Source organism: Neomonachus schauinslandi, chromosome 10 (assembly GCF_002201575.2).
Source record: "Neomonachus schauinslandi chromosome 10, ASM220157v2, whole genome shotgun sequence".
NCBI lineage: Eukaryota > Metazoa > Chordata > Mammalia > Carnivora > Phocidae > Neomonachus > Neomonachus schauinslandi.
In genome coordinates this window covers 49,127,109-49,145,455 of record NC_058412.1, presented here as the reverse complement: position 1 = coordinate 49,145,455, position 18,347 = coordinate 49,127,109, and the positions used below count along the sequence as shown (strand labels likewise).

At 38.4% G+C, this 18,347-nt stretch overlaps 1 protein-coding gene across 1 annotated transcript in view; it reads left to right on the top strand.

Annotated features, from left to right (window-relative positions):
* Window positions 1–18,347, top strand: part of ALMS1 (ALMS1 centrosome and basal body associated protein) — a 213,108-nt gene that overhangs the window by 67,929 nt on the left and 126,832 nt on the right. The window contains exons 10-11 of the mRNA XM_044918883.1: window positions 7–2,713; window positions 3,962–4,095. Coding sequence (XP_044774818.1) covers window positions 7–2,713; window positions 3,962–4,095 — 2,841 coding nt within the window. The remainder of the gene's footprint in view (window positions 1–6; window positions 2,714–3,961; window positions 4,096–18,347) is intronic.

Sequence of the window (18,347 nt, the reverse complement as noted above, 5' to 3'; positions counted from 1 at the left end):
CCTCAGGAGGCTCTGAAAGTTTCAGCTATTCCTGGACCAGCTGACCAGAAGACTGGGTTACCATCAGAACCTAGTTCCTACTCACCTAGAGAGAAGCCCATCATTTTCTACCCACAGGGCTTGACAGATGACCACGTACCTCAGGAGGCTCTGAAAGTTTCAGCTATTCCTGGACCAGTTGACCAGAAGATTGGGTTGCCATCAGAACCTTCTAGTTCTTACTCACACAGAGAGAAGTCTAACATTTTTTACCAACAGGAGTTATCAGGCAGTCATCTAACTGAAGAGACTCTGAAAGTTTCAGCTGTTTCTGCAACAGGTGATCAGAAGACTGGGATACCTTCAAGTTCCTACTCACTTGGAGGGAAGCCCATTATTTTCTGTCAGCAGGCCTTATCAGATAAGCATCTCACTGAAGAGGCTCTGAATGTTTCAGCTTCTCCTGAACCAGCTGACCAGGAGACTGGGATACCAACAGTACCTTCTGTTTCTTACTCTCATAGAGAGAAGCCCAGTATTTTGTACCAACAGCCCTTGTCAGACAATCAGCTGCCTATAGAAGCTCTGAAAATTTCAGCTGTTTCTGGGCCAGGTGATCAGAAGACCAGAAAACCAACAATTACCTCGGCTTCTTACTCACATAGAGAGAAGCCCATCATTTATCAGCAAGAGTTGCCAGATCTTACTCAAGCAGCTTTAAGTGTTTTCAGGGTTCCTGGACTAGGTGACCAGAAGACTGGAATACCAGTAGTAACCTCTACTCCTTACTCACATAGAGAGAAGCCCATCATTTCTTACCAGCAGGAGTTGCCAGAGCCTAATGAAGGTGCTTTAAAAGTTTTAGGGGCTCCTGGGTCAGCTGACCAGAAGACTGGGATACGATTTGGGTCCTCTGCTTCCTATTCACATAGAGAGAGCCCCATCTTTTCTTATCAGAGGGAGTTGCCAGATATTACTGAAGAAACTCTGAAAGTTTCAGCTGTTTCTGGACCAGCTGACCAGAAGACTGGGATACATATAATTCCCTCTAGTTCCTACTCATACAGAGAGAAGGACAGTATTTTTTACCAGCAGGAGTTGCCAGATGTTACTGAAGGAGCTTTAAAAATTTTTGCTCTTCCTGGACCTGCTGATCAGAAGACTGAGATACCAACAGGATCTTCTAGCTCTTACTCACATAAAGAGAAACTCAAGACTTCACCTGTGATTTTACCAGATGACCAGAAGACTGAGTTACTAACAACTCCCCTTAGTTCCTACTCACAAAGAGAAAAGCCCAAAATTCCAGCTGTGATTGGACCAGATAACCAGACGACTCCGTTACTGACAGTTCTTCATAACTCCTATTCTCAGAGAGTGAAGCCCTTTCAACAGGAGCTGCCAGATAGACATCATAGTGAGGATATTTTGAAAATTTCACCTGTCTCTGAACCGACTGATGTGAACTCTGGGATACCAATACCTCTTTCTAGTTCCTATTCCCACAGAGAGAAATCTAATATTTTCTACCCACAGGAATTGCCAGACAAACATCTAGCTGAAGATGCACTGAAGGTTTCAACAATTCCTGTACCAGCTGACCAGAAAAGTCTGTTACCAACAGTTCCTCCTAGTTCCTTTTCACACAGAGAGAAACCAAATATATTCTGTCAACAGAATTTTCCAGATAGACATAAAACGCAAGATGCTCTGATGTTCTCAAGGGGTGTTGGGCAAGTTGATCAGATTACTGGGTTATCAACAGTTACCCCTGGTACTTATTCACATAGGGAGAAGCAGAAACTTGTTTCAGACCATGTTCAAATGCTAATAGATAATTTGGATTCTTCTAACTCCAGTGTTATCTCAAACAGTGTACCTTTAAGTTCTCAGGCTGATGGTAGAGTTGTAATAAGTAAGCCAGAATCTTCAGGTTTTGAAGATGTTGGGTCTGAGGAAAATCAAGATACAAGCAGTGGTTCCAAAACTCTTAAAGAGATTCGGACCCTTTTAATGGAGGCAGAAAATATAGCACTGAAACGATGCAATTTTCCTGCTCCCCTGGTCCCTTTCAGAGATGTTAGTGATATTTCATTTATACAATCTAAGAAGGTGGTTTGCTTCAAAGAACCCCTCACAGCTGATGAATCTAATGGTGATTTGCCCCAAAGACAGCCATTTACAGAGGAAAGCCCAAGCGACAAGTGCATACAGAAGGATATTAGCACACAGACAAATCTGAAATGCCAGAGAGGCATTGAGAATTGGGAGTTTATTAGTTCAACTACAGTTAGAAGTCCTCTACAGGAAGCAGAAAGCAAAGCCAGAGTGACAGTAGACGAAACCCTTCGGCAATATAGAGCAGACAAATCTGTAATGAGATCTGAACCTGAAGGGTATAGTGGAACCATTGGGAATAAAATTGTTATACCTATGATGACTATCATTAAAAGTGATTCAAGTAGTGATGCCAGTTCCTGCTCATGGGACAGTAATTCATTGGAGTCAGTTTCTGATGTTCTTCTAAACTTCATTCCATATGCTTCACCCAAGACAAGCTTGACAGATAGTAGAGAAGAAGAAGGTGTGTTGGAGAGTGATGATGCTGGTGGTAGCAGTGTAGATTCACTGGCTGCACATGTCAGAAACCTTCTGAAATGTGAATCCTCACTGAATCATGCTAAACAAATACTCAGAAATGCAGAGGAAGAGGAATGTCGAGTACGAGCACGAGGTAGGAACTGATAATTTGTTATAAAGGTAGGTCAAGCTTATAAACATTATACTTTAATAATTTGTTTAAAGTTAAGTGTTTGGAGTCTAAATTTATTTTCTCGTAGGGTTGTTAGAATGATTACATTTTCCACCATAATCCAGAGTAGGTCCATTTAACCAATAATGTAACTAAGTCACAGTATTAATAGTGCTAGTTTAAGTTTAGGGTCTTAGGTAGGTTCTAAAGCCTGAAGGAGAATAAGGAGATAGCTGGGGTTTTCAGATTCCTAAAGTTCTCCTGTTTGCTTAATCCTCCTAGGATAGTATTCTATTTTGGAGGCAGAAAAAAAAAAATGAAAACAATTTGCTCTGCTCTAAATCACACTGTATCATAAAACTATATATACATTTTCCATTTTCTAATAAAATTCTTAGAGCATATTTTAGACATTAGAAAAAACAAGTATTTCACACTAAAACTTGGGTTAGAGCTTTGAAAGAGGATGTTTACTAATCCCATTAATCTCTAATAGTAAAATGCCATTAAAAAAGAAAAAAAAAATTTTTAAGACAAAATGGGGAATATGTTAGAGAGCAACTTATAAACAATTCAGGCCTCCCTGATTTGTTTGTTTTCCCTTGAGAAAACTTACCTTTTATCACTTATGCATATTCTGATTCTAGAAAACTCCCAAGTTTTATTGATTATTATTAAATATCAGCTCTCCTGGAAGCGACAGTAACTGTAGCAGGAACTAATAGGGGAGGCAAAGGGACCATCCTGATTGGAAGGAAATTAAGATAAAAATAATTGAAAATCGGGGCACCTGGGTGGCTCAGTCGGTTAAGCTGCTGCCTTTGGCTCGGGTCATGATCCCTGGGTCCTGGGATCGAGCCCCACATCGGGCTCCCTGCTCAGTGGGGAGCCTGCTTCTCCCTCTCCCTCTGCCTGCTGCTCTTCCTACTTGTGCTCTCACTGTCAAATAAATAAATAAAAATCTTTAAAAAAAATGGAAAATCATAGTTAAAGTGGCCTTTTTGGAGAAATATCTGTAGAATGTAGTTTTTAAAAATCACACTTTTCAGTGAAATGATTGCTCTTAAGAACTTATAATAGTTTGTCATATAATTGAGAACACATATTTTTTGCTAAGTATTGTGGTAGCATTTAGCTGGATATATTGATGGTTTTCTGTGCTCTTATAATCACTGAAAATTATCATTTTTGCATTGCATTTTCTCAAGTGTTTTTATGTTTTCTTTTCAGCCTGGAATCTGAAATTTAATCTGGCTCATGAATGTGGCTACTCCATTTCAGAATTAAATGAAGATGATAGGAGAAAAGTAGAAGAGATCAAAGCAAAGTTGTTTGGTCATGAGAGAACAGCTGACTTGTCCAAGGTATGAAAGAAATCTAGAAATGAAGAGAGAAAATGTGAAAGAAAGGGCCGTAGAGTTTGTATCTCTTTACTTGGGCATTGATGACACGAGCTGAGTCATTGATAGTCTTCGGATAAAGCGTTAAGAGTCTTATTTCTTCAAAGTTAATATTTAAGGACTAGATTCAGTAGGTGTTAATTAATTCCAAACTCATCTTTTGAAAAAAATTATCTCCTTAGGAAAATAAGAATAGATTTGCTTTGTCATTTGACTTCGTATCCTGACATGTATTGATTTTCTCTTGCTGTTCAGTATAGTTTCGAATTCTTTAATAGATGGAATCAACATGGTATATATTCTGAGAATTACACTTTTCACACAGAGTTGGGTTTTTGAGATTCTTCTGTGTAGATGTATATAGTTTTAGTTTATTCATTTTTAGTACTGTAAGTATTCTAGTGTGAGAATATATGATAGTTTGTCCATTCTCTTGTGGATAGGGCATTTGGTCTGCTTTCATGAATGGTAATAGGGTATGGTAATACCTATCTTACAGGGTTTTGGTATGGGTTATATGAGATGATGCTTAGTGGAATGTGTGATATCTCGTTCTCAATAATTGGCAATTATCATTATTATTAATAGTATAAAAATTGATAATGCATAGACTTTTTGGCCTAATTCATAGTTTTTTAGAAAATTTTTTGTCAGTGATACAGCATAATTATTTGGCTTATCTCTTTTTTGGAAAAGTTTTTTAAAAGTATAAATTAGATTGGATTTTAGATTTATGTATATGTTTGAGATCATCATCACCATCCCATTTCCAGAAACTCTTTTCATCTTGCAAGAGTGAAACTTTGTACTTATTAAACAGTTAAATAACTGTTGTTATTAAACAGTTTCTCTCCATTCCACCCTCCCGTCAGCCCCTAGCAAGCACCATTCTGTCTTTATGATTTTTTTTTTTTTAGATTTTATTTATTTGACAGAGAGAGAGGGCAAGCACAAGTAGGGGGAGCAGCAGAGGGAGAGGGAGAAGTAGGCTCCCCACCAAGCAGGGAGCCTGATGTGGGGTTTGATCCCAGACCCTGGGATCATGACCTGAGCTGAAGGCAGATGCTTAACTGACTGAGCCACCCAGGCACCCCTATGATTTTTTTTTTTAAGATTTTTAAAAAATGTATTTATTTGAGAGAGAGTACAAGAGAGAGAGCACGAGTCGGGTGAGGGGCAGAGGGAGAAGCAGACTCCCTGCTGAACAGGGAGCCCAACTTGGGGCTCTATCCTGGGACTCCGGAACCATGACCTGAGCTGAAGGCAGACACTTAACAGACTGAGCCACCCAGGCGCCTTGTCTTTATGATTTTCATTAAGTACCTCATATAAGTAGAATCATACAGTATTTGGTTTTTGTGATAAGTTTATGTCATTTAGCATAATGTCTTCAAGGGTCATCCATGTTCTACCTTATGTCAGAATTTCCTTAAAGTGAGTCTCTTAGAGATAGTATGTAGTTGAAAAATGGTGTTTTCACCATTCTGCCATCCCTGATGTTTTGATTGAGTTTGATCCATTTATATTTAAAGCAATTACTGATAAGGTGCAACCTACTTCTGTCATTTTGCTATTTGTTTTCTATGTCAAGGAACTGATTTTTATGTTCAGGTACAACTTCAAACCATAAGATTATTTGCCTTACTTCCCTTTAGCCCACAGAAGTGCAGAGGACAAAATTTTGTAGGCTCCTAAAGACACCCTCTTACATTGCTTGTTGGCATTAACTACTCAGATCATTTTGACTCCCCCCAAACTATAACAAAATTCACTTTGTATGTACGGATTTACTGTCTTTGCTTAGCAGGATACTCTCTCCTCTCTTTTCCCTTTTTTGTTTGGTAACCTCTGAAGACAGGAAAAGTTTGAAGTCAGTAATTTATATCATTATGGTATATGGACCAATATCTCTTAAGTTTATAAAGAAAACCATAAAACAAACTTAAGAGTAAAAATAAAACAAGCCAAACTAAGAAAGTAGTAAGAAAGAAATTATAAAATCAAATGGATCAATTAATGCACTAGAAAACAGAAAAATAAGAGAATTGAACATTAACACTTAGAGTTGAATCTTGGAAATATTCCACATCAATAGGTGATCTCTAACTAGAAGATTACAAGAAAATAATTCGATGTTATAAATTAAAAGGAGTATGCTAAGCATACCATTGAGAAATTTTGAAATTATAAGAGAATATAATATATACCTGTTTTTTTATTAGGTTTAAAATTTTCATGAATTGGCTGATTTTCTAAGAAAATGTCAATAAATCTTAAATAGATTAGACATGAACAGGATAGAAAATCCTTGTCTCTCAGAGATTTATCTTCCAAGAAAAGTAGCTGACTTGTTACGAAATGTTATAGAGTATTTCCTGGGTTTGATACTGGTAGTGTGGTTATATGACAGGTGAATGTCCCTATTCTTAGCAGATGCAGTGGTGAACTATTTAGGATTGAAGTGTCATATACCTGTGTTTGTATAGAGAGATAAAACTGATAGGGGAAAATGTTCAATTGTTGAATCATGGCAGAAGGAATTCCAGTGTTTATTTTAACATCGTATCAACTTTTTAAAAAAAGACTTTATATTTTAGAACTGTTTAAAGTTCACAACTAGGGGCACCTGGGTGGCTCAGTCGTTAAGCGTCTGCCTTCGGCTCAGGTCATGATCCCAGGGTCCTGGGATCGAGCCCCACATCAGGCTGCCTGCTCGCAGGAAGCTTGCTTCTCCCTCTCCCACTCGCCCTGCTTGTGTTCCCTCTCTCTCTGTGTCTCTCTCTGTCAAATAAATAAATAAAATCTTTAAAAAATAAAAATAAAAAATAAAGTTCACAACTAGGGGCGCCTGGGTGGCTCAATCAGTTAAGTGTCTGCCTTCGGCTCAGGTCATGATCCCGGAGTCCTAGGATTGAGCCCCACATTGGGCTCCCTGCTCGGCGGGGAGCCTGCTTCTCCCTCTGCCTCTGCCTGCCTCTCCCCCTGCTTGTGCTCTCTCTCTCTCTATCTCTCTCTGTCAAATAAAGAAATAAAATCTTTAAAAAAAAAATAAAGTTCACAGCAGAATTGAGAGGAAGATACAGAGATTTCCCATAGACTCCCTGCCCTGACACATGCATTTCCACTGCCATTATCAGCATCCCCTACCAGAGCAGTACGTTTGTTACAATTGATGAACCTACATTGACACATCATAATAACCCAAAGTCCATAGTTTACATTAGGGGTCGCTCCTGGTGTTATATATTTTATGGGTTTGGACAAATGTGTAATGACAGCTATCCATCACTGTATCATACAGAGTATTTTCACCACCCTAAAATTTAGTCTATTTAATTCTGCCTCCTTCCAACTTCCACTGCAACTGCTGATCTTTCTGCTGTCTCTATACTTTCAATGTGTCATATAGTTGGACTAAAACAGAATTTAGCATTTTCACATTGGCCTCTCTGGATTATTAATATGCATTTAAGTTTCCTCCATGACTTTCCATGGCTTGATGGCTCATTTCTTTTTAATGTTGAATAATATTCCATTGTCTTGATGTGCCACACAGTTTATTTCATCTACTGAGGAGTATCTTGGTGGCTTCCAAGTTTTGGCAATTATGAATAAAGCTGCTATAAACATCCTTATGCAGTTTTTTGTGTGTGGAAATCGGACATTTCAGCTCTTTTGGTTAATTATCAGGGAGTGTAAATGCTAGATTATATGGTAAGAGTATGTTTAGTTGTGTAAGAAACCACCAAGCTGTTTATAACTTTGTATGTCAGCTATACTTCAATTAAAAAAAAAAAAAAAAACAGACCACACACACACACATTTAAATGGAGGAGAGAAAAAAAAACCCACCACATTGTCTCACAAAGTGACTGTACTGGGACGCCTGGGTGGCTCAGTCATTAAGCGTCTGCCTTCAGCTCAGATCATGGTCCCAGGGTCCTGGGATTGAGCCCTGCATCGGGCTCCCTGCTCAGTGGGAAGCTTGCTTCTCCCTCTCCCACTCCCCCTGCTTGTATTCCCTCTCTTGCTGTGTCTCTCTCTGTCAAATAAATAAATAAAATCTTTAAAAAAAAAACAAAACAACAACAGAAAAACAAAGTGGCTGTACCATTTTTTATTTCTACCAACAGTGATTCAGAGTTCTGTTGCTCCACATCCTTGCTAGCATTTGGTATTGTCAGTGTTCTGGATTTTGGCCATTGTCATAGGTGTGGAGTGAAGTCTTGTTGTTTTGTTTTACTTTTTAAATTTTTTTAATTTATAAATTTTATTTATTTGAGAGAGAGAGAGTGCATAAGCAGGGGGAGGGGCAGAATGGGAGGGAGAAGAACAAAGAGACTCGTGCTGAGCGTGGAACCTGACGTGGGGCTTGATCTCATGACCCTGAGATCACACCTGAGCTGAAACCAAGAGTAGGATGCTCAACTGACTGAGTCACCCAGGTGCCTAGGAATTTCATTTTAATTTGCATTTCTCTGATGACATATGATGTGGAACATCCTTTCATATGCTTATTTTCCAGCTGTATATCTTCTTTGGTGAATTGTCTATTAATGTCTTTGGCCCATTTCTAAATTAGGTTGATTTTTATTGATTCTTTAGAGTTCTTTGTATATCTTAGATAATAGTCCTTTATCAGATGTGTCTTTTGTAAATATTTTCTTCCAATCTGTGACTTGTCTTTTCATTCTTGACATTGTCTGTCACAGTACAGAAGTTTTTAATTATAATGAGTTCAACTTATCAGTTACTTTTTCAAGGATTGTACCTTTGAGGTTATATCTAAAAAGTAATCATTGTATCCAGGGTCATTGAGGTTTTCTCCTTTGTTATATTCTAGGCTTTGCATTTTACATTTAGGTCTATGATCCATTTTGAGTTAATTTTTGTGTGGAGTTTTAAATCGGTGTCTAGATTCATTTTTTTGCATGTGGATGGTCAGTTCCAACACCGTTTGTGGAAGAGACTGTCTTTGCTCCATGCCTTTGTCCCTTTGTCAAAGGGACAGATCAGTTGACTGTATTTACATGGATCTATTTCTCAGCTTTGTTCTGTTCTTCTGTCTATTCTTTGACCAGTACCACACTGTCTTACTTACTGTAGCTTCATTGTAAGTCTTTTAGTGTCAGTCCTCCCAACTTGTTCCTTTTCTTCAGTATTGTGTTGGGTATTCTGAGTCTTTAACTTTCCCATATAAACTTTGGAAACAGTGTGTCAGTATACACAAAATAACTTGCTGGGATTATGATTAAGATTGCAATGAATCCCTAGGTCAGGTTAAGAGGAACAGGGTCAAGTTGGGAGGTCTTGAGAACATTGAGTCTTTCTATCCATAAACATAGAATATCTCCATTTATTTGATTCTTTGACTTTTTTTTTTTTTTTAAGATTTTACTTATTTATTTGACAGGGAGAGACACAGCGAGAGAGGGAACACAAGCAGGGGGAGTGGGAGAGGGAGAAGCAGGCTTCCCACTGAGCAGGGAGCCCGATGTTCGGCTCGATCCCAGGATCCTGGGATCATGACCTGAGCCGAAGGCAGATGGTTAACAACTGAGCCACCCAGGAGCCCCTCTTTGACTTCTTTTATCAGGATTTTACAGTTTTCTTCATAGAGAGCTTATAGATATTTTGTTAGGTTTAATGTAAGCATTTCATTTTTGGGGGTGCTAATATAAATGGTATTGTGTTTTTTGTTTCGAGCTCCACTTATTCATTGCTGGTATATAGGAAAGCAGTTGACTTTTGTCTATTAACTTGTATCCTGCCATTTGCTATAATCGCTTATTAGTTCCAGGAGTTTGTTAATTCTTTTAGATTTTCTGCATAGATGATCATATCATCTACAAACACAGTTTTTTTTCTTCCTTCTCAATCTGTGTATCTTTATTTCCTTTAGTTGTTTTATCACATTAGCTAGAAATTCCATTTTGATGTTGGAAAGGAGTGGTGAGATGGGATATCGTTAACTTGTTCCTGGTCTTTGTGGGAAAGCTTCTAGTTTCTTACCGTGAGGTATGAGGTTAGCTGGAGGTTTTCTGCAAATACTCTTTATCATGTTGAGGAAGTTTCCTTCTATTCCTAGTTTACTGATAGTTTTTTTATCATGAATAGGTGTTGGATTTTGTCAAATTCTTTTTCTGTATCTATTGACATAATGGTCATTTTTCTTTTTTTAGCCTGTTGATGTGATCATATTAATTGATTTTTGAATGATAAGTCCCACTTGGTCATGGTGTATAATTATTTTTATACTATGTTGTATTTGATTTGGTATTATTTTATTGAGGATTTTTGCATCTATTTTTGAGAGATACTGGTCTGTGTGTTTTGTTTTGTTTTTTTTCTTTTTTTCTTGTAATGTCTTTGTCTGGTTGTGGTATTCATAGAATGAATTAGGAAGTGTTTCTTCTGCTTCTGTCTTCTGAAAGAGATTGTAAGGAATTGGTATAATTTTTTCTTTCTTTTTTTTTTTTAAAGATTTTATTTATTTGACAGAGAGAGACACAGCGAGAGAGGGAACACAAGCAGGTGGAGTGGGAGAGGGAGAAGCAGGCTTCCTGCGGAGTAGGGAGCCCGATGCAGGGCTCGATCCCAGGACCCTGGGATCATGACCTGAGCCAAAGGCAGCTGCCTAACCGACTGAGCCACCCAGGCGCCCTGGTATAATTTTTTCTTTAAATGTTTGGTAGAATTCACCACTGAAGCCAGCTGGGCCTAGCATTTTCCCTTTTGAAAGATTATTGATTCAATTTCTTTAATAAATAGATGCCTTTTCAGAATGTCTTTTCCTTTTTGTGTGAGTTTTGGCACATTGTCTCTTTCAAGAAATTGCTCCATTCCATCTAGGTTATCAAATTTGTGGTCATATGGTTGTTCATTCTATTCCTTTATTATCCTTTTAATGTCCATGGGATTTGTAGTGATGTCACCTCTTTCCTTTTTGATATTAGTAATTTGTGTCTTCTCTCTTTTTCACTTTCTGGCTAGAGACTTATTGATTTTATTGGTCTTTAAAAGAAACAGCTTTTTTGTTTAGTTCATTTTTCTGTTTTTTCTATTTGCAATTTCATTGATTTCTGCTCTAAATCTTATACTTTTTCTGTTTGCTTTGGACTTAATTTGCTATTCTTTTTCTAGTTACCTAATGTAGAAACTTGGGTTATTGATTTTAGATGTTTCTTCTTTTCTAATACATACATTTAATGCTAAAAATTTCCTTCTATGCCATGTTTTCCCTGCATCCCACAAGTTTTCATAAGTTGTGTTTTCATTTTAAGTTAATATGTTTTTAAATATTAGGTTAAAATGTTTTTAAATTTTTCTTGAGATTTATTCTTTGATTCATGCTTTATTTAGAAGTGTGTTGTTTAATCTCCATGTATTTAGGGATTTTCTTATTATCTTGCTTTGATTTCTAGTTTAATTTCATTGTGGTCTAAGAGCAGACATTATGTGATTTTTATTCTTTTAAATTTGTTAAGGTGTGTTTGATGGCTCAGAATGTGACCTGTCTTAGTGAATGTTCCATGGGAGCTTAAGAAATTGTGTATTCTATTGTTTTTGGCTGAAGTAGTCTATAGATATCTATTATATCCAGTTGATTTATGGTGTTGTTGAATTATGTCCTTACTGATTTACTGCCTAATAGATCAGTTCATTCTGATGAGGATGTTGAAGTCTCCATTTATAATAATGGATTCATCTATTTCTCCTTGTAGTTTTATCAGTTTTTGCTTCATGTAGATTAACGCTCTTTTGTTAGGCACATATACGTTATGGATCATTATGTCTCAGAGAATTGACCCCTTTATCATTATGTAATGGCCTTCTTTATCCCTGATAACTTTCTTTGCTTTGAAGTCTGTTTGGTTTGAAATTAATACAGTATTCCTACTTTCTTTTGATTAGTTTTAGAATGGTATATTTTTTTCCATCCATTTACTTTTTTTTTTTAAGAATTTATTTATTTATTTGATAGAGAGAGAGAGCACAAGCAGGGGGAGTGGCAGGGAGAGGGAGAAGCAGGCTCTCCCTGAGCAGAGAGCCCGATGCGGGGCTTTGACCTGAGCCAAAGGCAGATGCTTAATCGTCTGAGCCACCCAGGCGCCCCATCCATTTACTTTTAATCTATATGTGTCTTTATACTTAAAGTGGCTTCCTTGGGATGCCTGGGTGGCTCAGTTGGTTAAGCGTCTGCTTTCAGCTCAGGTCATGATCCCAGGGTCCTGTGATGGAGTCCTGCATTGGGCTCCTGGCTCAGCGGGAGCCTGCTTCTCCCTCTGCCTGCCGCTCCCCTGCTTGTGTTCCCTCTCTTTCTCTGATAAATAAATAAAATCTTTAAAAAAAAATAAAGTGGCTTCCTTGGGGCACCTGGGTGGCTCAGTCTGTTAAGCATCCAACTCTTAATATCAGCTCAGGTCATGATCTCAGGGTTGTGAGATTGAGCCCCGCATGGGGCTCTGTGCTGGGTGCAGAGCCTGCTTAAGAGTCTCTCTCCCTCTCTTCATCTGACCCTCCCCAACCCCTCTCTCTCTTAAAAATTTAAATAAATAAAGTGGCTTTCTTTCTTTTTTTTTTTTGGAGTTGTTTTTCCATTTATTAGACAACCCTGGGCCTGTTTACTTGAAATCTCCTTTCTAGTGTTAGATATAGATACACATATGCATATCCATCCATACATATACATATGCATATGTGTGTACATGTGTGTATGTATATATATTATAAATTTCACCTCCTTTATTGAGTTTGTTCAGCAGAGGGGGTAAAATTGAAAATTCACTCTAGGCTAAAAGCCAATACACAAAAGTAGTACTTTTGTTTGAGGCTCTGGTGTTGGATTCTTGGCTCCATCAAAAACTCACTTTGAAGTTTTAGAAATGTTACCTAACCTTTATCTTGTTCTTAGATTCAACATGTATAAAATGGAAATGTTAATGACACCTACCTTCTAAGATTTTGCTAAGTATTAAGTCATATTATACACATAAAATGATTAGCAGTTCTGTATCTAACACATAGTAACACTCCCAAAATTATTTACTGTTGTTACTATTCTCAATGAAAAGCTCAGTGAGATAGGAACTATTGTCCCACTTACTAAAATGATATTTTAACTTTATCTTCAAGCTTTGTTATGTCACCACTACTCCTAATCATGGACTGAGTATTTAATTATAAATGTTATTTTATTTTATTTTTATTTTTTATAAATGTAATTTTATTTAAATTCAATTAATTAACATATAATGTATTATTTGTTTCAGGGGTACAGGTCTGTGATTCATCAGTCTTATATAATACCCAGTGCTCATTGCAACACATACCCTCCCCAATGTCCATCACCCAGTTATCCCATCCCTATAACCCTCTCCTTTCCACCAACCCTCAGTTTCCTATGATTATGGTTTGTCTCCCTCTCTGGTTTCGTCTTGTTTCATTTTTTCCCTCTCTTCCCTATGATCCTCTGTTTTGTTTCTAAATTCCACATATCAGTGAGATCATATGGTAATTGTCTTTCTGTTATTGACTTATTTCGCTTAGCATAATACCCTCTAGTTTCATCCATGTCATTGCAAATAAAGTGGCTTTCTCATAGATAGCATGTAGTTAGATCTTGTTTTTTTATTCACTCTGACAATCTTTGTCTTTTCATTAGTGTACTTAGATAATTGATTTTCAAAGTGGTTATTGGTGAAATACTTGGAGTAATATCTACCATATTCACTACTATTTTTTATTTTGCCCTTGTTCTTCATTCCAATTTTTTCTCCCACTTTGTTTCTGTCTTTTGTGTTTTAATTAATCATTTTATATCATATTTTCTCTCATTTCTTAGCATATCAGTTACACTTAAAAAATTTTTTTAAAACTTTTTTTAGTGGTTGCCCTAGAATTTGTAGAATATTCACAACTAATCCAAGTTTATTTTCAAATAACACTATACCACTTCAGGTAGTGTGAGTACCTTCTAATAACAAAATACAGTTGATCCTTGAACAGTACAGCAGTGAGGGGCACCAGCTCCCCACACAGTTGAAATTCTGCATATAACTTCTGACTCTCTCAAAGCTACTAATAGCCTGTGCTGGTCAGAAGCCTTAATGGTAACATAATCAGTTAACGTATTTTATACATTATGTATATTATATACTACATTTTTATAAAAAACATCTAGAGAAAAGAAAAATGTTACCATCATAAGGAAGAGAAAATACATTTACAGTACTGTATCTGTCAAAAAAATCAGTGTTTAAGTGGATCCATGCTGTTCAAACCTCTGTTATTCAAGGGTCAACTGTAATCCTGATTTCTTCCTCCCGTCCCTTGTATCATTGCTGTCATTCATTCATACACATCTGTACACACACGCAAGCAATAGTTTGAACAAATTATTATCTATTAGATCAATTAAAAATAAGAAAAAAGTGTGTGTGTGGTTTTTCTTTTAACCATCACTTATTCCTTCTTGATGTTCTTCCTTTTATGTAGATTCGAGTTTCTGACTCTATTTTTCTTTACTCTAAAGTCCTTCTGCTAACATCTGTTGCATGGCAAGTCTACTGGCAACAAATTCCCTCAATTTTTGTTTGTTTGGGAAAGCCTTCATTTCTCCTTCAGTTTCAAGGATAATTTCATAGGCTAGAGAATTCCAAATTTGTATTTTTATTTTCCTCTACACTTCAAATATTTCATTCTGTTCTTCTCTTGTTTGCATAGGTTCTGAGGAGAAATTGGATGTAACTCTCTGTTCCTCTGTAGATAAGGTGTTTTTACCCTGTAACTTCCTTCAGTATTTTTTCTTTCTTTATTTTTTTAAAATTTTATTTATTTGTCAGAGAGAGAGAGGGAGAGATAGAGCACAAGCAGGGGAAGTGGCAGGCAGAGGGAGAAGCAGGCTCCTCGCTGAGCAAGGAGCCTGATGTGGGACTTGATCCCAGGACTCTGGAATCATGACGAGCCGAAGGCAACCAACTGAACCACCTAGGTGTCTCTCTGTTTTTTTCTTTATGTTTGATTTTCTGTACTTTGAAAATGTTATGCCTAGGTGTAATTTGCGGGGGGCATTTATCCTGCTTTGTGTTTTGTGAACTTCCTGGATCTATACTTTGGTGTCTGACATTAATTTGTGGGAAATTTTTAGTCATTTTTTTTTAATGTTTTATTTATTTATTTGTCATAGAGAGAGCGAATGCACATGGGTGGGGGAAGGGGAGAGGGCGGCAGGCAGAGGGAGAAGCAGGCTTTCCACTGAGCAGGGAGCCTGATGCAGGACTCAATCCCACAACCCTGGGATCATGACCTGAGCTGAAGGCAGATGCTTAACCAACTGAGCCACCCCGGCGTTCCTAGTCATTGTTATTTCAAATATTTCTTCCATTCCTTTCTTTCTTTTTGGTATTTCCATTGCTCATATGTTACACCTGTTGTAGTTGTCCCAGAGTCCTTTGATGTCCTGTTCTTTTGTTTGTTTTTTCAGTCTTTGTTCTCTTCACTTTTCAGTTTTGGAGGTTTTTGTTGAGATACCTTTATGCTCAAGATTCTTTCTTTAGCCATGTCTGGTCTAGTAGTAAGCCCATCAAAGGCATTCTTCATTTCTATTAAAGTGTTTAATCTCTAGCATTTCTTTTTCATTCTTACTTAGGATTTCCATCTCCTTGCTTATATTGTCCTTGTACCTGCTGTTCATTTTATCCATCAGAGCTCTTAGCATATTTATCATCGTTTTACGTTTCTGATCTCTTAATTTCAACGTCTTGACATGTCCAGTTTTTTTTTTTTTAAAGATTTTATTTATTTATTTGCGACAGAGAGAATGAGAGACAGAGAGCATGAGAGGGAGGAGGGTCAGAGGGAGAAGCAGACTCCCCGCCGAGCAGGGAGCCCGATGTGGGACTCGATCCCGGGACTCCAGGATCATGACCTGAGCCGAAGGCAGTCGCTTAACCAACTGAGCCACCCAGGCGCCCCTTGACATGTCCAGTTTTGATGCTCTCTCTTTCCAACTAGTTTTTTTGCTTTGTGGTATCCTGTGTAGTATCCTATGTAGTACCCTATGGGGCCTGTAGCTGGTATATTACATTATGAATATGCAGATTATGGCCCACTGAATAAGGAGACATTAGCTATGCTCACAGGACTAGCAGATCACTTCCTCAGCATCCAAACTCCCACTTTGGGAGAGTGAAAACCCCAAGATCATTTTGATTGAAGATGCAGTTTCAGTACACTCACACAGTGGAAGTTAGGTTACAACATTTATTACTTATAGATCCCAGAAGCAGGGGTGGTGGTGGGCGGGTAGGTCTGAGTAGGGGCAAGGGGCACTCAGTGAGCTGAGGGAAAGGCAGTCCTCTGTCCCAGGTCATGAGCAAGCGGGAGATAGAGAACAGGGTAGCAAACACCTATTACCTATAAGGTGGTTGGGCAGAGGTCACTAACTTTTCATAGTCTTAACTCTAAGTAGTTGTTTTAAAAGCTGCCTGAGGGAAACAAAGTGGAGACTTCTGGCGGGGAATCCTGAGCTCAGGTCCTTATCAAACTGTCCAGATTGTGAGTGTGAGCAGGATTGTCATACTGTAAAATACCTAGGCAGCAACTCAAAATAGCTTTTTTCTCATCACAATTGACCCTGTGATGCCTAGGCATTAGTCTTTAGGGAAAACCATGGGCACTGTCCAGATGGTGGAGATGTTAAAAGCCACTGGCAGGGTTTTGGTCACCTAGCTCATGAAACATTTAAGCAAAGCAAAAATGCCAGTGAACAGTATCAATAGAGAAATGGTAGTTTAAAATCCTGTCTGTAACTATCCCTCCATTTGTCGGGGTCCAGCCAAGAAAATAAAGCCCATGGATAAGGTTAAGGTAAGTATCTAATTAAAAACTTGGGTAAGATTATGGAATATTTGTACCTCTTAGGCCACCTCTTGTAAATTTGTCTAAATTTGTCCAGAATTATTAATATATATGCAGCAAGTGATGCATTCCACAGTGTATATACCTTCTTCCTTGCCCAATAAGGAATCTAAAGCACTTATCCAAAACTTCTGCACTAAAGAATCATGTTATTGTATAAAGTCTATGCTTTGGGGTAGCAGTGCAGTGTATTCAGCCAGGGTGGCTGACAGGTTAGTGTTTGCCTTAAGAATTTGTTGTTGTGTGCCTAGTGTGGTGGTGTTCCTGCAAGGGGTAGTAGCAGACCTATTTTCAACATAATGAGGAGGAATTCTGAATGCTTTTGACATGAGGGGACAGAAGGACAGACTGGGGTTCCTGTTTATTAGGTTGTAAGGGTCGTGCCAGGGTACTGAAGTACATTGGTATGAACAGACAGGACTCCCTGGGGACCAGCAAGGAGGCAAATGTGTTGGAATTTGAGGAAGAAGTGCATATATGGAGAACCGTGTATGTGTGATTGCCCCAGGGCACTGGACTCATAGTGAACACTTTTATTGTGGAAGCTAGAGTAAGTTGGAGTTCCCCTGGGTGACTAAGCTGCAAGGCCCAAGATCGTGGGGTTTGTGTTCTTTGGGGCAAGGTATATGTTATATTCATTTTTGTGGTGTTGGTGCCTGCGCAGATATGGGGAATTACAAAGAGCATGTGGGGTCTCCTGCCAGGTGCCATGTACTATACTGCAAAGTGTTCTGCATGGGAGCAGTTGAGCACCGTAGAGAGTGGCCAGGCAAACTGCAGAGATGTGTGGGATGCCTTTTGTTGGGCAAATGAGGGCAAGCTAGGCTAACCCTTTGTTGAGTTCATTAACATTCCCAGCAATTACAGTGGCTCAAAAAATTAGCCCTGGTTCCTGTGCATGGGACAGAAATAAACTATTGGAGAGCTTGAATGGGAGGATTGTGGAAAGCTGAGTGGTGACAGTCAGAAAGGGTCTCCTTGGGGTTGTGAGGGAGGTGACCCTACGGCTGTAGTCCTGTGAGAGTGTTTGGGGGGTGCTCTGGTGGTAGCATCCACAGCCAGAGAGGGGTTCTTCCAGCAGAAATTAAATTTACTAACCCCCAGTAAGAAGCATGGGCCAATTTAATGGGTATGGTGAGGGCAAGCAACTAAGTGAAGTGTTTAAAGGGGCCTCTGTAAGTTTATGAGACTTGACAGATACCTTGGCCTTTCAAAGCTCAAAAGTGCAATGGAGAGCAGCCTGGCAGTCCTAGACTGCTTCACACTCCAGCAGCAAGCACTATAGTAAGCAAGGG